Source organism: Saccostrea cucullata, unplaced genomic scaffold (assembly GCF_032062105.1).
Source record: "Saccostrea cucullata isolate Sc308-1 unplaced genomic scaffold, CSIRO_AGI_Scuc_v1 ctg3296, whole genome shotgun sequence".
Taxonomy (NCBI): Eukaryota; Metazoa; Mollusca; class Bivalvia; order Ostreida; family Ostreidae; genus Saccostrea; species Saccostrea cuccullata.
Genome location: NW_026921618.1, coordinates 24,046 through 51,667, shown reverse-complemented (window position 1 = coordinate 51,667; position 27,622 = coordinate 24,046). Strand labels below are relative to the sequence as shown.

General features: G+C 33.8%; 2 protein-coding genes across 2 annotated transcripts; one reads left to right on the top strand and one right to left on the bottom strand.

Annotated features, from left to right (window-relative positions):
- The first annotated feature begins 7,103 nt into the window (after positions 1–7,103).
- On the top strand, positions 7,104–7,562 carry LOC134260442 (zinc finger protein 37 homolog). The gene has a single exon (XM_062742997.1). It carries the CDS (start codon positions 7,104–7,106, stop codon positions 7,560–7,562), a length of 459 nt encoding a protein of 152 aa, XP_062598981.1.
- Positions 7,563–11,672: 4,110 nt separating this feature from the next.
- On the bottom strand, positions 11,673–16,355 carry LOC134260439 (uncharacterized). Its single transcript, XM_062742994.1, has 5 exons — positions 15,769–16,355; positions 15,336–15,491; positions 14,196–14,337; positions 12,549–12,731; positions 11,673–12,153 (listed from the first exon to the last, which is right to left on the bottom strand). Exons 1-5 carry the CDS (start codon positions 16,302–16,304, stop codon positions 11,950–11,952), a joined length of 1,221 nt encoding a protein of 406 aa, XP_062598978.1. The 5' UTR covers positions 16,305–16,355; the 3' UTR covers positions 11,673–11,949.
- Between the last annotated feature and the right edge of the window lie 11,267 nt (positions 16,356–27,622).

Below are 27,622 nucleotides of genomic sequence, written 5' to 3'. Positions count from 1 at the left end.
ATTTGCAGTGTTATTAATTTAATCACAATCAATGTAGCAGAGAATGATCAATTACAAAATACGTCCATTTGCTCATTGGCTACGAAATATTTAATTAATTATACCAAATTACAATTTCTACTTTTAATTACATGTACCTTACCCTGGTAAAACGAGAGAACGATTTCAATGTATTTTACCGCAAATTATATATTCTGATGGTTGTACCAGGTCTGAGGCCCCTTGTTGGACAACGGCTAAGTTAAAATTGCAATTTGAGAGAGAAAATACCTACCTTTCTTTTAGTCGATGACAACAACAAACATCAGTTTTGTTCAAACTACAAATTACATATACCATTGATCAGTATCATATGACCTTACTTCAGTCAGGCAAATTAAAATAAATACAATCTTACGTGATTAATACATAATTTTCTCCTCTATAGTTCAAAATGTCACAGTTTGTTGCGTTTATTTGGACTTCAATGTAGGATTCTTTTCACAAACAAATAATCTGTAGTTAAAGATCACAAGTTTCATATTTGAATTTATTTCCCAGTCTTTAGTAAATTGATTTCCCTGTACTGTATTAAATATAATTCACAGGAAAGGAAAATGTTAAAAGCATTGCTAGTGAGCGTATGACTGGGAAGAATTTGAAAGTCGGTCAATTTCAAGGTGAATAGTCTAAAGGTATGAACAAATATTTTATAAAGCAACTTATTTTCTTCCAATAAAAATGACATAGCTTATCACTGAGTCCTTGAACATAAATATCAAATCTTTTAGGAGCACAAGAAATTAAGTTTCATCATTATACTGCAAATTAGCTAAATTTAAATCGTGAATAACCATTTCTAAAGATATCATTATTAGCCACTGAAAGATAAAGGCCCTCCAGCGTAGCAACAGTCACTATTACTTTATGACGGGTTATCCTGCACAGAATTTATGCTTACAGTGCTGCAATGATTAGGCTTTTCGAAGCTTTTAAAACGTTTGAAATACATGTACATATGTATATAACACTGAATTGCAAGCTTAAGCACAGCCAATTTATATGAAGAGTTCCCTTAGCTTTATATAGATATATGTTCTGATTCCGCATGATTTCGTTGATCACATCATGGTTATTAAGAAAGTTTTGAAGTGTTTACAATAAATCGCTTCTGCGCAGCTGATTAACACAATTAATATTTACTATTTGTTATATAAACTCGCCCTTTCCTTGTGAACCCAAAATGTGCTTTGGAAAAATTATATCTATCTTTCCAGATTACAAACTATTTGACCATAAGTTAAGCTTACCGACTAAAATTCGATCAACAACATGCCTTATAGGCATAGCAGCAAATATGCAAATTTTAAAAAGGGGTTTGAAAACTATGTTTTGATTTATTATCAACATAGAACATTGAAAGATTTTATATGTTTACTATTCCGTCAAAACCGGACATTACGATGTCAAACTAAATTCTTAATCGCAGCATTGTTTGAGATTTCCAGGAAAATTCTCACAGAGCTAGGATCACTTTGCACAAAAAATAGTCCTGCACTTACGAGAGCACAGTTCATGATCCAAAAAATTCAAATGTATATTGATCTTCAGAAAGAGATCTTTCATTATGTAATTTCATATTTTGTATCAGAAGTTGTGCTCTATAAGAAATATTGAAAAAATACTGTCATTTTAGGCCATCTTTTAAGGAATTTACAGGATACTGGGAAAATTTGTATTTAAATTTAAAAAAAATTATGACTTCATAATGTTTGACTAGAATGAAATTACGTCATGTTTAATAGATACGACGTCAACGAGAGTCCAAATTATAAATACTGCATTTTCGGCCTAAACTGAACAGTTTTGATTTTTCAGAAATTCTCAGGGTAAAAAAAAGCCGCAAGTGGCTCTTCCTCTTTTACACTATTAGTCGTGGTTTTCACAAAGAGCACGATCGTTACCGCAAAATATTGAAACAGAAAGGGAACTATAACTGTTCGAGAAATAGTTTCCAATGAACATATTTTGTACATGTAATAACGCACGAAAGCTCATTGAGCTCATTTTTTGAAGGTTCAAAAATAATTTTATTTCGCGTTATAACGCGAAACTTTTGCGAATAAATGCGTAACTTTCACTCTATAGCGCGAAACATTTGCTGTATAACCAAGACTGTACATAAAGTGTAAACTTTACAGATTAAAGTGTATAATCAGATTAAAGTGTACATTTTACAGATATAAGGTGTACATTTTACAGATATAAGGTGTACATTTTACAGATTTAAGTGAAAAATTTACAGATTAAAGTGTAAAATTTACAGACTAAAGTGTAAATTTAACAGATAAAAGTGTAGAATTAAAAAGAAAGTAAAGTGTCCAAGTGGCATCAATATGCTCCGTAGTAGAATGGAAAAATATTTCATTTTCTCTCTTTTTTTTTTACTTTGTGGGATGAGTGTCTTTCCACTACCATAGATAATATTGATATTTTATTTTATTTTTTTCCAACATGAGCACACTCGTTATAACAAAAGACCACTGAGCTCATTTTTGCAGGTAAAAAATATAATTTTCGGGTTATAATGCGAAACTTTCAGGATTACTTTTGTGTTATTTCTAAAATAGGTCTGCTAATAACGGAGCGTAATTGGTTCATATAGGAATTCAAATAGATTTTGTTGGAAGACTGGGTCTTCAAAACCAACAAAAATATTGTCAATCAGAAACTCAAGCATCTTTTTTATGTCAACTTCGGAGTACATAGCAATTCTGATTGCACAAAACAATCAAGGAATCAAGCAACAAAATAATTTTGTAAGTGACCAATGACCACGCAAGTAAATTTACGAGTTTTTTTCTTTTTTAAAGCAGCTGTCAATGATATCAAAAAGCCTGGATTTTAATTAATCGTGGGGAATGGTTGTGTATAAAGTTGAAAAGTCATTTATGCCATTCATGCCCAAGTCTTTTTATCCATGAAGATCTTATGAGCTCCTACAGTTATTAATTTCTAGTGTGAAGTAAAAGTTATAAACTTAATCATTAATACTAGAAGGACATTTTTGGTAATATTTAATATTTTAGTTAATTTTATTTTTCAGGGAAAGTTGGAAATGGAGAAATGGGAAGGGTATTCTTAGTCTAAGTGGGAGTCTAGAAAAGAAAAAAAAATGTCTGACAAATCCCAAAATCCAGAACAGAAACAGAGAATGAGTAGCTGTGGAGATCAACGTCCTGTCTGAAATGGAACTTATGGTCAAATTTTGAAAAGATTTCAAGAGGTTGTCAATGCCAAAAGAGCTGGTGGGAATGAAAAACAGTATAAGGTGGTAATACTTTGACCAAAACCCAGTGGAAATTTGGGTAGCCCCAAACAGTCCCGAAGCACAAAGTTAACATTAAAACCTCTCAAACCTTAACAACCTTTTCAAATAGCTGTTTACCTCAAACTTTTTCATCAGTTACAGCTGATGGTGAACATGTTTTACCATCTGTCCCTGACATAAAATATGAGATTAGATGTGAAGATAGTCAGACCTTGACAAGCTTGACAAGCTTTTCAAACAGTTATTTACCTCAAACCCTTTCTGAATCATCACTTACATCGGACGGTGTACATGTTTTGCCATATGTTCCAGACATTAAATCAGAAATTTGTAAAGATGACCAAGAACCTTCAAAGATCGCTTCAGGCTCGTGTTATCATACACAAATCAATTCTCAGAATTATCAAGCATTTCAGATCTTCCGCACCTCTACATCAGGAGAAGGAATATCACCAGGTTCCCAAGAGATAAAATCAGAGGTTTGTGAAATTGATGCATCATCTGCATTATATTCACAGTCTGCACCTGTGCCATGCAGAGAGCTAGAGAGAAATCAAAATTGTATGCCATCTGGCCAACCACCATATTTCTCTCATTACATATCTACACCCCATGTCTCTACAATTTCTGAAGTTCTAAAGTCTGAGCCTGGCGAAGAAGGTCTGGAATCTGCTCAGCTCACAGACTTTTCAACCGTTAAACAAGAGTGTGCTTCAGAGGACTTTATTTCAAACCACAAATCTGTAGATGTCATGCAAGTTAACTATAGTGGAAAAGAAGTGTCAGAAATTCCTCAAGAAATAAAAACTGAGGTTTATATTGAGAATTTAGAGGCATCACATTCAGAAAGTCCTTCTGTTTCATCCACAGAAAAAGGAAGACTTTGTGCAGAAAACTATTCCCTTGCTGCTGATTTCAATTCCCACAGCTCTTTCAACATACCTGAAGAAAATAGACCAGAAACTGGTTCAACAAGTAGAGTTATCAAAGATGAGGACTACTCTGTATTTAATCAATCATCACTGGTTCAAACTGCAGAATGCAGAAGTTCATCAAATGAGTTGTTACCGACTGAACATCTTGTTCCCGTGACATTTAAACCTACTATTGTTGATCAAGATCTGGTCAAATAAGTGGACAAGCTATGGTAAGATTTTTCATTTATAATACAATATTTTGGAATAAACGCCCCTCTCTCCAAGCATTGTTTGATAATTTGAGAAAACGTATTCTAAGCCCTTTCCAAGCTTACTTGATTTGATCACGCAGAACTAGCAATCTTTCATATTAATATTTTAACATTAACCATGTTAACAGCAGTTTTTCATGGTCCAGTGATTGAAATATAAATAGAATTTCTAGTATTATTAAAGAAATATTTTTTTATTCATATGGAGCGCAGTACTGTTAAGGCTACCCGGAGCTTAAAATGCATTTAAAACGTAACACTCTTTTGCAAAGTTGATTTTTAGTTTTATTTTTAAGTTATGTACTTCAGTGCGCCAAATTCATACAGAGGATCCCCAAGGCTATATATAAACATATTTGTTACGATGTCACATGACCTTGTTGATCACGTGACGGTCATTTCTTCTTTATTGAAATGTTTCACATAAATCGCTTCGGCGCAGCTTGTTAGCACAATTATTATTTACATTTGTCACATAAATAAACTCGTTGCATCCTTGTGAAACCGAAATGTGCTTGGGAAAAGTTATACTTTTTCTTTGGAACAATTTATTTCAGATTAACTTCAACTTACCGGCAAATCTTATAGTATTTTCCACCGAATATCGTCAACTGTTTTAAAACAAAGCCACTATTCATATTTCCCAAGCAAGATTCAGTTAGAGTGGAACCTCTTTTACATAATTCCATAAAAGATGTTAAATAAATCCTCATAAACAACCTGCGCCAGTCTCTTTTACACACATATTTTGAATTGTGCCTTTGTACACGGGTATAAAAAAGGGTAAATGTCAAACGTATATTTTCGTAGGAAGTTTGAACACGCTGACTCTTAAACAAGAGTAACAAAGCAAGGTTATCTATATTATTCGGATATATTACAGTTAAAAAAAGTGATAAAAACACGTTTATTTTAAACTAGAACCCTGCAACTTCATATACAGATTGAAATAAAGATGTAAAGTTTATGACATTCTCCCCATCATTACAGCTCAAGTATGCAGTGACTTGACGTCATTTTCAATTATGACGTCATACATTTGTAGTTCAGAGAAGTTCATGCACAGAGTACACTACAATATTCTCTGGGAAGCCTTATCGTACCTGCGAGGCCCACAAACTTGACTGCATACTTGCATTGATAAAAAAAGCTTTTAAAATATCTCTAATATTACTTTAATCCAATAAATTGAATATTTTCATTTGCAGGATTCAACAAACGGGCAACCAATAAGCAATTCCTTAAATGAATTCATGCTGACTGGAAAGTTTTTCAAATGTGGATTGTGTGATTCCGCATACAAGGAATTGGATGAATTGAGGGAGCATTTTAGGACCAATCACAACCAAATATGTCTTGTTTGTGGAAAACCTGTACCCATGTTGACAGACATGCATACTCACTTAGCCCACTGTCAACCAACACAACAAGGACCTGTTTATGCAAATTGTCAAATATGTTCAAAGCTAGTAAGAAATAAGTCACTGGGCGTACACTACAGGGTCCATGGACTAAGACCCCAGGACTTAATATTTAGATGTATTACATGCGGTAAGGATTTCACATTTTGGGACAGAAACATTAATTGCATGCACTTAGATGGACAACCTTCCACCAGCAGAAAAATGATTTTATTTTGCATTTTATGTAAAAAGGAGTTTGAGGAATTGCAACCATTTAAAGAACACTTGAAAGAAGTTCACAGAGTATCCGGAACAGAAATGTTCCTGTGCAATATATGTTCAAAGATTTACAGTCGTCAGTTTTATTTACAGAAGCACCTGGAGAATCATGAAAAAAGAAAGCAGCGCGTGCTGGAACGAGCAAAAAAGCGTAAGAAAAAATCGAAAAAGTTTAGCGAGTATCAGAAGCGTCTAAAGGCTTTAAAGAAAAAGAATGAAAGCAAGCTCAGAAGGTGTACCGTGTGTAGGAAATTGGTCATTCAAGCAGGAAATAAAAGTGAAAAGAACGTAACACATGGCAAGATTTATGAGCCTAGCGAGTGTTTGTCAATGCAAGCAAAGAAGATTTCAGATCACAAAGAAAATGATAAGCTCCAAAGCAAGGAAACAGGGTGGAAAAGAGTGTCAGTTTTATGTGCACAAAATGTGAAGAATGGGTTAAGCTTAAATTAACTCTGTTGAAATGTAGGAGGGCCCAGAAAGTCTACAGATGTCAGATTTGTTCACAGACATTCATTAAGTTAATTCACTTGACATCACATATAAATAGCCATGTGTCTGGCACAGAAAAAACCTGCATTATCTGCAGGAAGACATTTAGTCAAAACCGAAATCTTAGGCTCCACATAAAGGGTCATGCAGACACGAACGGCTTTTCTTGTAAGTTTTGTAGTAAAAAGTTCACTTATTGTCATCAGCTTGATATTCATAGTCAATTACATTACAACCCAGAACTTCATTGTGATGGTTGTCACCTGGACTTTGATAAACATTACCGATTTGTTCTCCACAAGAAAAAAGATCCCAAAATGCATAAAAGGTATTCCTGTTCAAAGAAAAAAACTCTGCATGCTATGAAGCCTGGGAATTAATCAGAATCTTTTAAGTGTGCCGTCTGTGGGAAGAAATTTAGGTACAAAAAATGGTTGGACCATCATCAAACAACATTTCAGGACTTGAAGCACAAGAGATTTTGCTTTGTGTGTGGAATAATGTTCAAACTACCAACAACGTTGAGAAAGCACATGAAAACTCACAGAAAGGCGCCAGAAAAATCGAGAAGGTCTTTCCTTGTGGTAGGCTTTTCAAACAAAGTTCAAATATGTGGGGCCATATAAGAGCCCACACTGTGAAAGAAATTAAAAACTCTGGGACACTAACGCACCCCCCTGACAGGAGTTCTGTGCACGAGTGTGGTCTGTGTGTCAGGGTCTTCTCTAAGAAAAGTTACTTGCTGATACACAGGAAGGTACAGGAGAGGCCTGACACTCACAAATGTCAAGTCTGCAATGGAGTGTTTGGTAGTCTGGGTGCCCTGAACCGCCACAAGCGTAATGTACATCAGATGTACATCAACATATATATAAGCAGATGGAATTAAAGTGATATTCTCGCAAATATGTTAAAATTAGATCTGCATACCATTTTTTGAGAAAAAAAAACGCTTCTCAAAGGAAAAAATGTCGATGAAAAGTAATTTTTTGTAGGTGTACAAAAACTTGTTCTGTGTCTTAAAGTAATACAACTTTTTTAACTTGATTTTTTCTTTTCAACTTGGCTGTTTTTAAATCAATTTTACAATGTTACAGATTCCTGTAGATGCTAAATGAGTACAAACACTGTATATTATTTATCTAGGTTACACAAATGTTAACATATTGTTCACTGTTCTAATGTTAAATTATCTCAACTCTTACTTGTTTGTTGGAGGTATATTCCTGTATCTTTTACAATACAATATACATGATTGGAACTATTGAAAGCTTTTGTTAGAACTCTTAAAATTTATTGAAAGGTCAGGATAGTTAGAGATAATTTTGGTACACATTTTCAAAATTTAATGAAATTTGCGATTTATATTTGAAGTTGTTGTCCTCCATTTTCACTGAAAGTGGGGAAATATTAATTAGGGTCTGTCTGTATTTCTGTCTGTACTCTGTAATACTTTCCAAGAAGCTTTTGAGCTTTTGAAATAAAATGCTCTTTGCTGAAGGAAGTCCCCTATTTATTTTGAGGTACAGAGGTCAAGGTCATTAGAACAATTCCTAGATAAGCCTGGACTTTTAGTAAGGCATGGCATTTTGATGCCAAATAAATAGCCTCTGAGATTTCCTCACTGTTGAAATATACATAGGATAAATATTCAGGCGAAAGTCAACTGGTGTGTCAAATAGCCAATTACAAGTTCTCGCACAGCTTATAAGTCGTCTCATCTTTGTCAACAACAATTTAAAGTTTCTGATGTGATTTATTTTTTAACCAATGAAAATCTTATCACTGTTTGACAGATGCTAATTTAATGTGCACCAAGAATGACTATTTTTCGACTTACTGAAAGTCCAAGCTTACCTGAGAATTGTACAAATTCATATATATTCTGTGTGTGTATGTGTAAAACTTTCATTTCTTGGTGATGCATGTATCTCAGGAAGCTTGTGAGTTTTTGCAATTTTTAATTTTAACCATAACCCCCTATTGCCCTGCTCCACCTCCTTAAAGTGTACACCCTTGCACCCCCCCCCCTTTTCAGCTCCTGACTGGTCCTTTTTATCTGAGGCAGGGACACAGATTCTCTGAATAAGCTTGTTACTACAGTGTACATGTATAGCAAAGGAGAATACATGGCATCATGTTTATCATAGGTCATGGATTAATATTTTGACTTCAACCTATTACTAGATCAAAGGTTAAAGTATCATAGCTTTTACTCATGGATTTAGTTGATAGAAGTGGATTGTTTTAAGTACAATATCTGAAATCACAGATTGCTGTAAATTGAGAAAATAAATTAATCTAATTAAGAATTGTGTTTCTTATAATTTGACAAAATGTTGCAAGCTTAATGGTAAATATATGGCAATGAAAAGGAAAAGTGGACTACATATAATCAATTTTTTTTTATTTTACACGATTGCACAATTTTCTTTAATTTCTTTCTATATTATTCTGTAGGTCACAATGCCCAGCACTTTTAATATTGAAGTTTTTAAAGCAAATGGTTTTAGGCACTCATTTTGTACACTAAATCTTTAGGCCATCAACATGATCAAACCTTGTCAATAACGTGTATTTTAAAATCCAAAGATCTTGGAGTGTATCAACCAATAGTAGGCAACATTGATATACTTTTTGAAATTTCATTGCTTTGTTTATTAATATTTTGGATGACAGAATTATTATGTATTTGGAGAGATTTATTAATGTTGCATTTTCATTCAGATTCTGTTTGTTACATGGACTTCAAGATAGTATCCTATTATGGGAAGTTTTTAGCTACAATGTAACTTCGGTTTATTCTAGCGGTTTTAAATGAAGCCATTTTTTTTTTAAGTCACAGTGACCTACTCTTCAGTTGACCTACTCTGTGGAGCCAAGATGCATCAACTTAGAGTTTATTGATTCTAGGCTAAATAGTATCTGAAATATTTCATTATAATTTAATTTTGTTTGTATTCTAGTCTCTCATTGTTGATTTCCAAAAAGGAACGCAAATTATTTCTCAATAACCTGGTTTGGTATGGGGACACACACCCTTGACAACCAGCTGAATCATCTGTATCCATGCAATCCCCTCGTTTCCAGTCCTTGGAATTCATGGATAATTCCAGATTTAACTAGGAGACTTATTGTTCATAGAACAATAAGAGGTCTTTCCACCTTCTCTGAATATCAAATTTGTTTTATATTTAACTCTTTAAATACCATAAAAAAAACAAAAGTGGCTTAAAAGATAGAAAAAAAAGAAATTTTTTAAAAATTTGAAATGACCTTGACCTTGAATAAATTTTCAAGGTCAAAAGTCAAGAGTCACATTGCAATTGACCCCATGCCTATATGACTTTTAGTTCTAAAGTTATGTTTAAATATTAAGTACAAAGAAGTTAAAGGGCAATAACTCATATAAGGGGTCATCAGATCCTTTCGCACTTATACAGTGAGTTATGTCTAAAGACCCTTAAGACATTAGTGAAGGTTTGGTTTCTCTACGGTCTACGGTTTTGGAGGAGTATCGATAACAAGTTTTTTCGCACAAGGGGCAATAACTTTTAAAAGGGTTAATTTTAGGGGACAAGAATGAATTCCCTGAAATAGTTTTAAGAGTACATATTAAAAGTGCAAAGAAAGATAGTATGTGTTGAAATACAAAAGAGATATAAAAAGAGCTGAATTTCTCATTTTTTGAATGACCCTGACCTTTGACATCTGCATAATTTTCAAGGTCAAAGATCAATGAATCTTATGCAGTTAGTCTAATGTCTTTATGACTTCTCGTTTTGAAAATTTTTGATAATTTATAAAATTCAAAAACTTTCACGCGCAATAACTCATTGAAGGGGTCACCGAATACTTTTGCAATGAAAAGATTTTAGAGTCCTCTCAATTAGTCAAAGTCTTTAGTGAAGGTTTCATATTTCTACGCTTTACGGTTTCGGAGGAGTATTGATAACAAGCATTTCTTGCGAAAAGGGCAATAACTCTGAAAGGGGTCGAAGTTCATATACGCAGGGTTTAACGAAAAAATCATTAAAGGAATACTTTCTTATAAGCTATGAATCTTTTCGATAACTTGTGAAACAAAAAAACATTCGGCGGAAAAATAATAAAGAAAAGTAATAATAACAGAACAATTTCAATAGGTCTTTCCACGGAAAGGTGGAAAGACCTAATAAATGTAGCTTTAACTTCAAACAGTAGCTTGATTTTACGACATGCAAACAAACATCATGACTGCTAGATCTGTGTACTGTTATCAGTTATTACCTCCACTTGTTTCACATCACTTCCGATACTAGGGATGTACATGTATTATTGAGCGGCGAATTTGAACTCATAAAAAGCAGCACAATTTTACACCAACAAATGTTTGATTATTCTAAGATTGAATTATAATTAGGAATGACTGTAATTCTTGGGCAAATTTTTCGATTATATCCTGGTTTGGGTCAGTTTATGCTTTTTTATAATCCGCTTTGCAGATTATAAAGCGTAAACTAACCCAAATCAGGTTATAATCGAATAATTTGCCCAAGAATTAGAGTCATTTCTTAAATAGCCATAACAATTGAAAAGTAAGTCACGGTGACCTACTTTTCAGTCTGCAGGGGGACTAAAAATGCACCACCTGACAAAGTTTGATGATTCTAAGCAAAATAGTACCCATTATTTAAATATAACCAGATAATTTCAAAAGTAGCTAGGTCACTGTTACTTACTTTTCACTGGAAGTTTTTCAATGACCTTAAATGCATCAATTATCAAAGATTCATGAACATAAGCCTTAAAAGCCTCAAAAATATGTACTTAAATCATTAGCATAATGCCCAGAAGCAAAGGATCAACTGAGAGACATAAAACTTGAATCCTCTTTCATTAGCATGGACTCTGCCTGCTCAGTTTTCCTAAACAAGAAACAAGTGCTTCTGCTCATTTTTATTCATTATTTTTTGTAATAAAGAATACGGTACATGTATTCAATTTCAACATTTCAACAAACAAAATGATACAATGGTTAGGAGATATTTGACTTGGCACTGCACATCTTGAGGTTTCACACCTTTAATACATAAGACAAATGTATATTTTGCTTTCATTTTTTTCAAGTTTTTTTTTTTTAATTTAGTGTCTTAACTCAATCATTTATATTTTCCTGTCCTGGTCATTTTTCTTCTGGAAATACCTGTTGCAAGTCTTTCATTAACATGTTATTTGACTTATTGACAATGTTTGATCTGTATTCAAGGTTTTTATAAAAAACAATGCAAAAATGCCTAATCCTGAAGACAGTGTAAACTTTTAACTCTACAGAGCAATCCAAGATGAAACATAGTATCCATAATTTCTTCTCGATCTTTTCTGACTAAGTAGTTGTAGGGCCTTGAGTAGTGGATGATACTTTTCTCATCTTCCATGGGATCACCATGTGCTAAGTTGGATAGATGCTCCCTGTCCAACTTCAAACATGTGAAAATGATCTGCAATGTTGAATATAACCATATTATATATCTTATACAAGAAATGAGAAAAATATTTTTTTTATATGAACTGATTCTGGTATGTCTCATACGTTGGCATTATCGAAGTTTTTTTTAAACAGCTTTTCCAGTAAGATGATTTTTCAAGCTTTTGCTGTTGTTCAGGTTTTTCTGTCCCAGTTTGTGATTTTTTAATATATGCTTGAAGGACATCCATCCTATATTCTTAGTTATCCCCCCTTTTAAGAGGAAATGACCCTTTTAACATGTTGAATTAATTGAACAAAATGGAAAGTTCAGAAGTTGATAAAAAAGGGACAAGTGTCAGACTGACAAGCGTCAATCAATTAAGAACACTAAGCCCTTCCAGTGATAAAATCAATACAATAACTAACCATGTTCTTAATACAAATGATTCCTAAATTTGTATCCTGTAAAGCGGACTTTTTCCATTCCAGGAGAAGCTCTCCCCCGTGCCTTCCTAACAAGCCCTCCACAGACTGGCCTGAAAACTTCATGTTTCTGATATTGAAACCTGTGGTAGTCTTTTCATCCTGTGCAAGAGTCCACTTCTTCACCTGAAATTACATTTTTAATATGATTAATTTAAAATCTACAGATTTGATTATTCATTAGAAGTCTATGATGGCACTGTAGCTCTATAGTAACGTATTTGTAATAAAAATAAAGGAAGACAGTCTTATCATACAAAAACCTGCACTTGAAAATAAATGCTTAGTTTCACATTTACAGACTCATTCCCATGATGTTTTTAATCTTGAACCAATTGCAAGTTTTGACATCAAATCAAATGTAGGCATAGAAACTTGATAAATAATTTCATAAAATTAACCCCTTTTTTAATCTCCGTTCTTTGCTAATAGAAAATAAACTGGCTATTGTTACTATTTGTTAACTGGATATACTGACTGCAACTCTGTCAATATAAATTTACACAATATATTAAAATATAACATTTTTGAAGAAGTTTCCCCATTATATCATAATTATAATATTTTTATCCGTATGCCCTGAAAAACTGCCAAATCACGCCAGATACAGTTATGTTCCACCGGAAACAGTTATGTTGCCCTCCCGAACACAGTTATGTTCCCTCGCGTGCAATCATTCTGCATATTAATTACGTCGGGTACGAAATTCACAGAGGCAGTTGCTAAGCAAACGTAAACAGTTCCGCAAAAGTTAAAAAGTCGAGACAACGTCTGCCATTTGTCTATTGGAATTCAAAGGAATATTAATTAGATAACATTTAATCGAGGAGAAAAATTCTTTAAATACAACAAAGGTTATCAACGCAAGTGTGACCAGCAGACTGAAAACATTCTGCCATGAAACCGGACGAGATATTTCGGAATTATACTCAACGTACATATATATGTACGTACATAGCGTTCAATAAATATGTACGATGATCAATTTGGGTTCAATGCTTAAAAATGTTATATAACATATATTACATGACTTAATTCTCGGGCAGCAATACCAGAATATTTGCCCCTCGGTGACAGCCTCTGCCTGCGACATGGGGCGACATAACACTCCAGGGCTTTCCTGTCACTTTGGGGCAAATATTCTGGTATGCTGCCCTTGAAGCCATGTAATATATATATAATGTTGTTTGTTTGTCTATTGTTTATTGTTCTTCTCAAGAATTTTTCACTGATGGAGATAACACCACTTGCTGGTGGAGGGCTCAGGGCTGCAAATTTATCCATTTGTTTGGCACTCGGGGCTATCAAGCAATGAAGGAATTCTTTCTTATGCCAGTGTCTACAGCGACACTGGACATTTATACGGTCTCACCCGGAGGATCTGTCTCCACGTCCCACAGTGGATTTGAACCTGCTACCTAATTATCAGCTCCGTAGGTCAATGACCTAGACCAGACACTCTGAGCACTGCCCCATGTGGGAAACTATAAAGTTTTATTACAGGACTGCTAACCATAATACATTTACAGTATACAATATAACTCAAAATTATTATCAGTGACAGATACCACTAAGAGATTTCCCACTAACCTCTCCAACTGTCGCTGTCATCAGAGATGGATTAGTTTTAAAATGTGTACACTCTCCCTGTAACTTGTATCTTAGATCTGGAACACTGGTTGTATCGACTCCATCAAGAGTCATTCTCACTTCTGGCGAAGCATCTCCTCTCCTGCAACATTTAAATTCATTATTATTTCATTTCAATAATTATTATTTCTTTTAGGGTTTTGATAGATAAGAAATAAAAATCTAAATTCATGCGTCATAAAATACTTGCATAAAAATATATGATTTTAGATTCAGAGTATATATAGTGACAAGCACAATACATGTATTTGCTTTATTTTTACTCTTGTGATAAAATCATAAAAATTAAACTAATTGGACGTGAAATGGTTAAGACAAGAGGTCCATGGACAATGATGTTCACTTTAGTTACTATGGCCCCACTGTTCTTCACCAGAGCTACTCGATTATAATACCTACCATTGTCACATCCTACCACCCAGGGTTCATAATTAAAACAACTTAGAATCTATAGAACCTCGAAAGATTCCACATAATTTTCAGCTTTTCTGGCCCAATGGTTCTTGAGAAAAAAAATTTTTCCTATATATAGTTTCAATATTGTACTTTGGTTTTCTATCCTGGCCCCACTCAATTAAGTCTGCAATAAAATGTAACATATACCTACATGCATGTGTTTGCATTGATGCCTAAAAATTGGGGACCATTTTTTATTCCAACCTTGAAAAATGTTGTGCGCTATGACCTAACATTTCAATTCTAAATTTGAATCATGAACCCCCACAGAATCACATTTGGTTGACAGGTATGCAAATGAACATTTTATTTTTTAGTTATTTACTATATGAGATGTAAAGCAAAACTCATTTAGTATGAACACGGATATTGCATTCACAGATACTGTATGGCGAAGTTATCTTTAATACGGATATAATGAATTACGGATATAGCGAAGTAATTTCATGGGTCCCAATGACTTCATTTTGATCAAGTTTTACTGTATTTTTATGTGAGTAACTATTTACCTGTTTAACTAACCAAAATTTGCATCCTTCGACAGTCAAAATAACACGTTAACCAGGTACACGTTGCCAACACCAATTTAAAACTTTAAATGTTACAAGCATAACACACACTCACATTGAGTTCAATAGGAATAGCCTGCTGAAGAAGACCAGAAGCTGACAGAATTCCCCCTCCACTCCAAGTCTCCCATGGGAACTCCATTCTCTAATTAGGTCAGAGTAATACTCAACATACTCCAAAATAGCCGTATGCCAAAAGCTAAAAAGGTGCCTATAAAAATAAAAAATCCTTTTACATAGATTAAGTCATGTTTATCTGTAATTGTTTATTTATTCAACACAAAGTGAAGTAAACATACATGCCTTGCCACTTACTGCATTACAGTGATAAACAATATATTTCTTCACCTCCCAAGTGAAAATGAAAGACTGTAATGAAATCATGTTTCATATTAATCTCAGCGAAATGGGTAGGGACTAAAATTTTGGTCAGATGTCAGACCAAAATTTTAGTCTCTAACCCCATCTCACTGAGATTAAATTCATACCAGGAGAGATTATCGAATGATGAAGGAGATCCTTTTGCCGACATTTCATCTTTAATTTTTGCAATTGCTTGTAGACATTTTTCGCTTTCTTTTACAACAGCAAATGGACTCAATGAATCAATATCAGAAAATTCTTCATCTACATCTAAGCTCTGCATGCACTTTTTGGTTGATTCCATCAGAATTTCCTTTATCTTAAGGAGTTTAGTCCACAGCTCAGCAAGATGTTTGATACCAAGTACCAAGTACAAGTCTTTCAGGGCTGATTCATATAAATCGGCTAATTCTGTTGCTTTGTCGTCATATATGATTCCAAAAGATTCTAATTTACTAATTTCCCATTCTGAAACATGGTCTTCACAAAACCTAGCACATTTCACTTGGGAGGTGCAACTGTCGTCGCTCTCGTAAGTCTGTGAGCTTGAGGATGATCTTCCCCTTTTCCACGTTAGTTCCGATGATGAAGGAGATGAACAGGGTGATAAAATGGAGTTTGAAGAATCAGATGAATCTGAGGAATTAGATGAATCGTCCATGCTGATCACTCCTTCTTCCAAAATGACCAAATGTGAAATGAATATGTTGTAAGAATTTTTGGAATCTCGATCCCGATTGCTGTTGAAATGCAAAATCTTTACGTTTTTCAGAAATTCTGACTTTAATTAGACATATTTATGTGATCAATATAATTTTTTTTAAGTTTCAATAAAAAATAAATTTAATTGTAATCAAAGCAATTGGAGTAAAATTTTAAATAGTTACAAAGCCTACCTACATGTATACGTACCATGTTGACACAGGCACCTGACGTTATTTATTTTTCTTTTAACAAAAAAAATATACACATACCTAATAACCACCTGACGTTACTTATTTTTCTTTTAACAAAAAAAATATACACGAACCTATTTTTAGGTATGTGTATATTTTTTTATTAAAAGGAAAATAAGTAACGCCAGGTGCCTGTGCATGTTGATTATATTTGACAATTTTTTTTCTAACATATCGTATTAATCTCTTCCCAGAGTGTGTTATAGCGAAGCAAACGATAACTCTGGATAGAGATTGATATCATATAAACATGATAAATAACATCAATGCGCGGATCTAGAGGGAGAGGGGGGGGTCCCATCCGGAACCCCCCCCCCCCCCATGGAATTTGCATCTAGTTATTAAATTTATATACAGTACATGTACTTAACCAAGTAAAAAGTGACCTTGGGCCCACCCCAAGAAAACGCATACCACCCATCCCTAAAAACTTGGATATACATGGTTAAGTTGATATGAAAAGTCAAAGATATGAAAAAGATTTCGAAGATAACTCCAACCCACCCCACGAAATAGGATTTTCACGATTTTGGTTGGGTAATTTCTTTTTGCTTGTCAACAAATTTCTTGCTTATGTGTTTTTTTTCATGCACTGGGGTACGTGGACACCCCCCCCCCCCCTTTAGAAAAATATCCTGGATTCGCGCCTGACATCACTCCCCAAAAGTGAGCAAGTAAAGTGGACTTTATTTCCAAAGAATACCTTTTACTTACTTACTTACATTGACGAAGCCCTTTCTCCTGAAGCAATTTTATTTCGGGGGAGTCCCCCCCCCAAAAAAAAAATAAATGCAGAAGTACCCCGTATATGCAAGCATTGTAGTGTACGTCATGTACATCTAATTTATTATGTGCATATAATCGTATTAGTTTCCCAGAAAACCCCTCACCTTTAATTTTTAAAGTTTTGTTTAAATTTTTCAGTATGAACTCTAACTTTTATTTTCTGGGTTAAGTGAACTTCATCTTTCTCATTTATGTGAACATGAAATAAAAGCAAATTGTTTCTTCATATTTGGCTCACTTTTGATGTCAGTGATGTTTTCAATCTTTACAAGGCGCTGAATTGGTGCTCACTGGTAGCGTTAGTTGCAGGAAATTAGTTTTGAGAATTTTGAGGATCTCGGCAAATTTTAATTGCATGTATTCTTCCTGCACTATAAATGTCTAATCATTGTACTAACTGTCTTGTGTCTTATCAACTATATAAAGCACCAATGCCCTGTATAGGAGACATGTAAAATGGGTGAATGTACTGCTCTTGTCTCTGTATGTTGCTAACAGTCTAGTTTATGTTTGGGGATTTGTGGTTTCAAATCCCACCACTACTCATGATCAGATACATATATGATCACACAGTAGTGAATATTTGCATGGGAAAACCTTTTTTCTGTCAGAAAAGTCTGAAAAATTCAGCCACACTTGCTATATCTGGCGTAAAGTCTTTTGACAAAAAAATCTTCATAACTAGAGCCGTCCTGTTTGACCGGATGTAACTTTTATTTTTTAAAAAAGTGAAATGACGTCTCAAATGATTTACATCATCCAAATCTATGTTGAAAATTGCAAAAGTAAGCCATTTTTACTACTTCCTGTTCAACCGGAAGTGACGTCGACGAACGGAAAATTAAGTTTTATGATTCCAGTGATTTCCAAAAACGTGTAAAGAACGGCAAAAAGTATTTTCTGACTATTCCGGTTTGGCCAGAAGTGACGTCAAAGGAAGTATTTTGATGATCTCAATCGATTTTACTAAAGATTCATCGATCATGTTCAACATCAGTTGTGCTTTTTGAACACTTCCTAATCCCTCAAAACGTAAATTTGTCACGTTGACCAGATTTGAAGTCATTTTCTTCCGTTCAGTTAGTCAATACATAATTTGACTATCTGTTTCCTCAACATTACCATTTTTTGGTAAACGTTGACTTGTATCCTGGTCATTTTGTTTATATTGTTTGGCGGGAAGAAACAATAGCGTCGGTCGCCATTTTCCTCCCAGGAAACACGAAATGATGGTATGTCATGTTTTGTTTTCTTGTTTTAGACAAATAATTCTATAACAAACTTATACTAAAAATGTTCTACTGAGAAATAATATTATAATTTACAAAGTACTCAATATTTTTCTTCAATAATTATTGTATTTTACATTATTATCAAAATGATACATGTAGACTAGGATGTGGGTTGATTGTGTTCAAGTAGATTTTTGCATATTCAATTTATGCAAACAGTTCAAATTGGACTAGTATTCTTTTACAACTCATAGGTATGGCATGGACTCTCAACTACCACTGAATGGATAAATAAATCAAAATACAATACCTTGTTACGAATAAAGACAAGATGAAAACCACATTAGGTACACGAAGATATTACCATGAATAAAGAAATAAGGTAGGATTACACGTACTGATAGCTTATATTTTAAGTATAAATGGTGATTTACATAGAACTTGTTATTTTTCAACATTCTATTTTATAAAAGAAAATACAAATAGACGTACTAACTCTCCACTGACTATACTGGCCTGCTTCACTAAATATTATTCGTATTATTCCATGTATTTTGTTTATAATACATGTACAGTTAATTCTCGATAAACCGCCACCTTTTGTAATTTAGAAATCATGGCGGTATAACGAATTTGGCGATGAATTGAATTTCCCATCTTCTGGAAAACAAGAAGTAGAGTTACCGTTCTTAGAAATACCATTTAGCGTTTCTATTCTTATTATTACATGTACATGTATATAATTAAAACATATTTCTGATTGAAAATACTTCATGTAATTTTTTAATGTACGAATACGCTAAAACAAAATGTGCAGTTATGAAATAAAGAAAAGTCTATGGGTGTGCATTTAAATCTGCAGTTCTGCTATTGAAAAAAAAATGCTGGGTCGATCGTCGTGATATATTGCCGATAGTAAATAAAATGAATTCTTGAATAAATTTATTGTTTATGGCAACATTGTTAATTAAACATTCACAATTCATACCGTATTATTATTATTTTTCAGCAAACTTCTCAATTTTTAAAGCAGAGATTACCTAAATTATATAGTTATCGGCGGACTTTAACAACGACCGCTTTCGTGGCAAAGCGGTGACTAAACAGAAAACAAAATTATTATAACAGTTCATGTTAGAATCTCTGTTTAATTAGTTCTTGTTTAATTACTTAATTGCATGTACCTTGTCTGCCTTTGCATGCTTTAACAACAGGGATAGTGTCAACCAATTAGCCGCGCTTCACTGACCACGCGCACCTGTGGCGGTATATCGAGATAATTGACACTTAAAAATGGACGTTTGTTGTGAAAACAGGGTGGCGGATGGCGGTATGCGAATTTGGCGTTATAAAGAGAATTTTATATAGCAGGAAAAACGTTCTTGGGAAATCATGGCGGTATTGCGAGAATGGCGATGAATCGAATGGCGATAATTCGAGAATTGACTGTATATGATAAAGGCATTTAAAATAAAATCACAATGGTTTGTAGTTGACCCATTTCTGACGAAAACAGCCAAACAAGAAGAAAACAGAACTGATGATGATTTCATTCCTATGTGCCATGTTTGCTAAGGTAAATGTAATTTTTTATTCATTTTAATTGTATGTATTAAACGATAAATTTACTGCATATATATCTATTTACTATATTTATATCTTGATTTCCTTTTATTATAAATAAATTTCATTGTTTTCATATAGGCCTACTTTACTTTTCCTATCAAGCAACTGTATAAATTATAAAGACTGTTCTTCATTGCAGGACATGTGAAAAAGACTAAATGCAATGATCAAAGAAGAAAACAACCAGTAAATATATTCCCCTGAGGTAGGAAAACAAAGCAGCAACTGAAAGGGTCAACAAGAGACTGTTACCTGAAGCTATTTCTTTGATTGATTGGAAATCATTTACAAACAGTAAAATTAATTTGCTTGAAAATACTAGTATATATATATATATCTATGTATGATATATATGTAGGTGTATATGATTTCTTTTAACTTTTTACAATGTTTATATGCAAATCTTATTATTATACCCCCCGCTTGAAAAGCGGGAGGGTATATAGTAATCGTTAATTCCGTCCGTCCGTCCGTCCGTCCGTCTGTCTGTCCGTCCGTCCGTCCGTCCGTCTGTTACGCTTTGGGGTACCCATCTCTTATCCGCAACTCCTCTCATACCACTGAATGAAATTTGATGAAACTTTCACAGAATCTTTATTACATATTGCCATTGTGCACCTCTTATTTTACTTCTTGATTCGACACATATTTTGGGTTTCCCGGCCACAGGAAAACATGGACTTTTTCACCAGTTATAACCATATGGGAGGCGGGGGGTATCATTTAGTGAGCTCATCGCTCACAGTACCTCTAGTGTTTTTATTAAGATGATCGGTTTATACGTTTGTGTATATTTGGTGATTGAAATAACCATATTTATGAAACAGAAATCTTATAATAAAAAGTTCAAACATTAGTTGTATAAGTGTTATATTTTGTATCTGAAGGGCATTGATGCGTGATAATCAAAATGATTGATCGTCATCATGATTTCCAATATCGTCAAAATGCCTAGAAATACAACTAACTGAAAGTCATTTTGATATTAAATGATAATAATTTTGAATATCGGAATCTATCATTATGATAAGAATACAGTTAAATGAAATCCTTATAGTGTACTCAGGGTGACTTTCAGTTAGTCAAGGTAGACTATCGAGTCAGTCAGTATGATTTTTCTCGAGTTGTCAAAATGAGCTCAACATATTGTCTAATTGACTAACTGCACCCTCATCTGGAGGACAATCAATCTGATTATTTTTTTAGGTCATGGTGACTGAAGTACAGTTGAACAAAATATCTCAAACACCATAGGGTCAAGTATCATGGATAAGTCCAAGGGACAACTGAGTGAAAATTTTCTTATCTCGGAGACTTTGCAGCGCACTCTTTGTCGTTTGTGCCATTTGTATCAAAACAAAAGAACAATTCCTTGTCGTCGAACAAGAAACTACAAAATATTAATTTTGTTATTTAAGACCACCTATTAAACCAGGAGGCATTGAAATATACCTCATTCTTTTAAACAAACTTTTTTTTAATTTGGAAAGAAAATATTCCATGGCTGATTTGGAGTACTACTAATTTCTTGTGCATGCCATTTTCTCATGTACAACATGGGCATTTTTGAACTGGCATTTCTGGCATATCATCTTTTTCTGAAGAAGAAGAAGAAGAAGAAGAAAAATCAATAAAGGAAGCATCTCAGCATTTTGTCCGTTTTTTGTCCTTTGTTCAATTCATCTGTTTCAAAAAACTCCTCATTTGTGTTGGACTAGTAGAGTGGATAGAGAGTATCTTGTGGTTGTTATGGTTAGAAGGAGCGATGAAATTCAGAATCCTCAAAGGATAACCTCGAAAGTTTTGAAAGCGATTTATCATCATGCTTGTGAATAGAGGCAACACAATTTGGTGTCCAACCATTTTTTGTAGCAATTGTTTGAGTCTGAATGACGTGGATGACATCCTGATATTCTTTAGCATCAGCACGGACAAGAGAAACAAATAAGCTGATTATGATCTTGTCTGTTTAATTTACACCAGAGTTTTGCACCTCAGGGAAAATGGACATGAATGATTTCTGCAAAATGTTAGATCTCGAAGCTATGAACATGCCTAAAAGGCTTGAATAGTAATCATTCTGGGTATTTTTATGCGCCTGGATCGATAGATCCGGGACGTATAGTGTGTCCTGTCTGTCTGTCTGTTTGTTTGTCTGCAAACTTTAACCTTCGCCATAACTTTTTAACCATAAAAGGTAGAGACTTCATATTTAGGATGCTTACTCCACTACATTAGCTCTTTCAAATGACATTAAATTCACCAATGACCTTGTGACCTTGACTGTGGCCTGTACGTTAGAAATAGCTTTTCCCCGCAAACTTTAACCTTACGCCATAACTTTTGAACCATAAAAGATAGACTTCATATTTGGTATGAATCCTCCACTAATCAAGTTCTTTCGAATGACACCAAGGTCAATGACCTTGTGACCTTGACTGTCACCTGTATGCTAAAAATAGCTTTTACGTACCCTTGCCATAACTTTCAAACCATAGAAGATAGAGACTGCATATTTAGTATTCATACTTTACTAACAAATTCTTTTTTCAAACGACTCCAAGATCAATGGCCTTGTGACCTTGACTGTGACTTTTATACTTAAAATGGCTTTTTAAAAAAAAAATTTGCCGCCGGGCGCATCTTGTTTTTATTGTTTCTTTTTGTAATTAAGCAATAAATTCACCAGTAATTAGACAATCTTCTGACAGGGAACTCTCAAAGACATATTCAAGTGATTTTTTGTGGATATCCTCATACAGTGTTTTCATTTGTGTTGTGCTTCAGCGTTCCTTCGTCTAGGCATTCATTGTGAAATATAAATTAAAGTAGAAAGTTGATCTTACACTCGTGACTGATACAAAAGTGTTTACTCTTAACCAATAATGATTGATTGATTGTTATTGTTTAACACCGGATCAGCAATATTTCAGCCATATTTCGAACAAAAATGAAACAGATCTAGACAGCCTGAGACCTTTAAATTGGCTTTAAAAAAGTTATTACATGTCATGACCTACGTCAATTAGGTCGTGTTACATCACTGATAAATCCTAATTCACACATTGTAAGGTTTACGTTAGGGTAAATGTACGAGTATCCACCATTCCTTCAAGGGAAATGGAGCTGAGGCCCCGAAGTCTAGTTATTAAAAAACAAAATCTGAGCCCAAGCTTGTTCAGCTTGTTCTCAATATTACCAGATTACCGGTCTTATGACTCTGACCTACCTATAAACATTTTACTCCACCATGCTTGTGTCTTAGTGTGTCTTAGATCAGCTGCATTATAATCATTTATAGTTTCAATCTTAAGGCCTAGATGATACATTCGGTATGTATTTCACTTCTAGATCTTATTTTGGTAAGTATTAGTACTGACCTGCTGCGTTCTAGATGCATATTTGATTAAGCACTAAGCCTTTTTACAATGGGGAGATGACTTGAAAGGGACATGGACACATTTCAGATGAAAAATTTCAATTTATTTTTCATGCCTACAAATAAAGTATCTTTTAATTATTTATCAAAAATTTGCATTTCAGTTGTTGAGATACATGACAGATTTAGATGCCCAAACCTTTGTAATGAATAAAAAAAATCGCGTGCCATGTTTTTGTTTCTATAGGTTAAAAATATTTAAATATATAAATATGAATAATTATACTCAGTACATACTAATATATGTTCGTTCAAAGCAGATGTTTCAATAAAGAACTTAATTCTAGATACGATTAGACAGTTTCTAGAGATTTGTTGAATCTAGTTTTGTTATAAATGTAATATTTTCTATATGTAATCAAAAACAAGGGACAGGCTTTGTTTTCATCATGAAGAATTTTCAGTTCTGTATCTCCTTTGCAAATCAACAAATGATGTTCAAATGTTTGCGGATCATTTGAATTGCCTTTCTTAATTATGGAAAAATGTAATTACATATATACTAGTATTTTTTGCAATGGACTGGACTGCAGAACACATAAAACCCTGACTATGGGGAATGAATTTTAAATTTTAAGAGAAGGAATCGACCTTGCTCATCACGCATCTCGGCATACGTTTTTTTATTTGATATATAATAACAGAAAGGAATATTTCAAAGAAAAAATGCAATTAAAACCCCTCCCTTCGCACACACAAAATCAAAAGTAAAAAAGAAATCGGAAGATAAACTTTTGATATTGATAACTATGTACTACATGGTTTTTGTGCAAAAAGTCTAAAAGCAGAGACGAGGATCTTCATAGAATTGATGCAATTTCACAATTTATTCAATGGAGCCCTGTCTTTTCAAGATCCCCCTACCCAAGGGTAATTGATTTCACACTTTTGGAAAAGGCAACCTCGCGCATCTTAACAATATGTTTATTTTAGTTTGCGTGTTTGCTGCATACACAAGGAAAAATAGGGAAGTAAAGATGAATTTATATAATTGATGCATTTTCATTATATGATTATTACAGCTCCGGTTTTACACATGAATCCCTGATCAGGGGCCATGAAATTTAAAGCGAACCTTTCCTTATTATATTTATGTATTAAGTTTGATTGTTCAGTACCAAAGAAAAAGAATTGAAAGGCATAATGCATTTTTACTTTGGAATCAACAAAACAATTTAAGCCCTAGCCGGCACAGGATCTCCAGACCCTGGGGCCATGAGTTTCAAGGGCTCAATATTTATGATTATTATCATAATTGTGCCAATAGTCTAGTATAACTGCTTGATGTTCAGGAATACATGAGATTTTAAAAAAAATCATTTTCATTAATTTTGTTTGATTTTGTCCAAATTTTAAGACCTCATAAAACAAGTGTTGACATATATCATATTAAACTGAATATAATTAATTAATTCTGTTTATATTCCAGCCTCTCATTGCTTAATATCCAAGAAGAAAAGCAAATTATGTCTGAATAACCTGGTTTGCTATGGGGAAAAACCCCTTGACAACCAGCTAAATCATCTGTATCAATCCAAGTCTGTCATTTCCAGTCTTCGGGATTTCATTGAAAATAATTAATAAATTTATGCACCATTTTCTTCAAATAGTAACATCATGGCTGCTAGGTCTGTGTATCAGGTTTAACCTCCCTTCGCTTCCCATCACTTCCCTTACTATGGTTGTATTATCAAGATTATTTAGAAGAAATTTAATTAAATTATAAGGAATGACTGTAATTCTGCGAACTTACACCAACCAGGTAATACTTGAATAATTTGGCCATGAAGTAGAGTCATTCCTTAAATATACTATTGTAGCCCGGAGGACTGGACTGCTCTATACATGAAATTTTGTTTTTCTGTATGGGATTGAGGTGGGGAGCTATTCTGATTTACAGGTTAATTATTCATTAAAAAACCAAAATGTGCTTTCCTTTCATTAATTATCAGATCCACAAATGTTAACTTCTATGAAACATGGAGATAACAAACAGTATTCAAAATCAAAAGTCGATAAAAAAGAATACAAAATAGAAGCAGAGCAAACAAGGACCTCCAAAACATCAGAGGTGGGTGGGGTCAGATGCCAGGGAGGAGTGAGTACGCGTCAGAGAAATTTGTCGTCAATTCAGTGTATTAAATAAAGGACTAATAATTAGCATGAAAAACATCAGTCAGTATTTGACCCAATGAAAAATTATATTTGCTGACAAGGTCATTGTATAGACCACGGAACTTACAAAATGATGACTTTAAACGATATTGGTGATATTCTTGTAACGTCAACTTGTTTGACAATAATTTTCTTTAATCAACCACGTTTTAAAAATTGTTCAGACGTAGCTAGAGCATGCTCCTGTGTATCGAATCAATTGAGATACCTTAACTCCGTATGCAGGTGATTAGGTTATATTACTGCATACGTAAGGGAAGTTGACGATAGATAAGCAAAATTCCTCACGTTTATCACAGACCATTTTTGAAATATTATCTGTCTTTCAAATTTGATACGTAAAGCTGCTTATCATTTACCCTATATTTTTTAAAGAACATTAAGATTTACTTATCGCATAAAAATGTAGGATACACAGTCCGTTTTTAGCTCTACTGGTCAGAGACCAGAAGAGTTAATGCGATAGTAATGTGTCCGGCGTCCGTCCGTCTGTCTGTCTGTCCGTCTGTCTGTAAACAATTTTTCAAAACGCTACTCCTCCTACAATTTTATTCTGATTTCAATATTACTTGGCACACAAGTAGACTACACAAAGATACATAGAATAGTGTATCGGTTTTTAATTTCGATGAACGGCGTTGCCATGGTTACTAAAAATAGAATTTTCTGTGAAATTCCTTTAAAACGCTACTCCTTCTACAGTTTTGGTCTGATTTCAATATAACTTGGCACACAAGTAGACTACACTAAGATACATAGAATAGTGCATCGGTTTTTGATTTCGATAAACGGTGTTACCATGGTTACTAAAAATAGAATTTTCTGTGAAATTCCTTTGAAACGCTACTCCTACAGTTTTGGTCTGATTTCAAAATAAGTTGGCACACAAGTAGACTACACTAAGATACATAGAATAGTGCATCGGTTTTTGATTTCGATAAACGGTGTTACCATGGTTACTAAAAATAGAATTTTCTGTGAAATTCCTTTAAAACGCTACTCCTTCTACAGTTTTGGTCTGATTTCAAAATAAATTGGCACACAAGTAGACTACACAAAGATACATAAAATAGTGCAATGGTTTTTGATAAGTACAAACCAGTAGAGCTACAGTCTCGACAGAGACTTCTGGTTTCATACTTGTTTTGTAATATGTGATGCATGTGTCAGATTTTGATTATTATTTCCTGCAGCATGCAATTACTGAAGGAACTGATAAAACAGTATCTATTTAGTTTTTCATTCGACCATTGTTTTCATCATTCAGACGCATGTCTTTATAACACATAACCAAGCGGTTTGATGATTATGACTCATGTCAATTGTTTACTTGATTTTATTCCAGGCGACAATTAAATGTTCATCAATGTTTGTTTTGTTTCATATAAATGAGAAGGTATCAAGTTTTAATTTTTTTAAGTAAATGTTGATTTCAACTTGTTTTACGATGATATACAATATTGAGAAATAAAGGACAGTTCATGGTGAAGTTCATGGTCTGTTGGTTCAAGGTTTAGACTCATACATTGGGCTTTTGGTCAAAAATAGTCTTGGATTCAGCATTCAGGTCCCTAAAAGACACTAAGTTGGTAAAAAAAATGCATAAGCTCCCTCTTTTTTCCTTAAAAACTTTTTGTTAAACATGTTTCATTGCAGTCAAACGTATGATTGCATCTCTCTCGCGAATTTTTCACTAATATGGAGACACCACCGCTGGCTTGTGGAAGGCTAAAAAGTTTGGCATATACTCGGCACTTGTGAACAT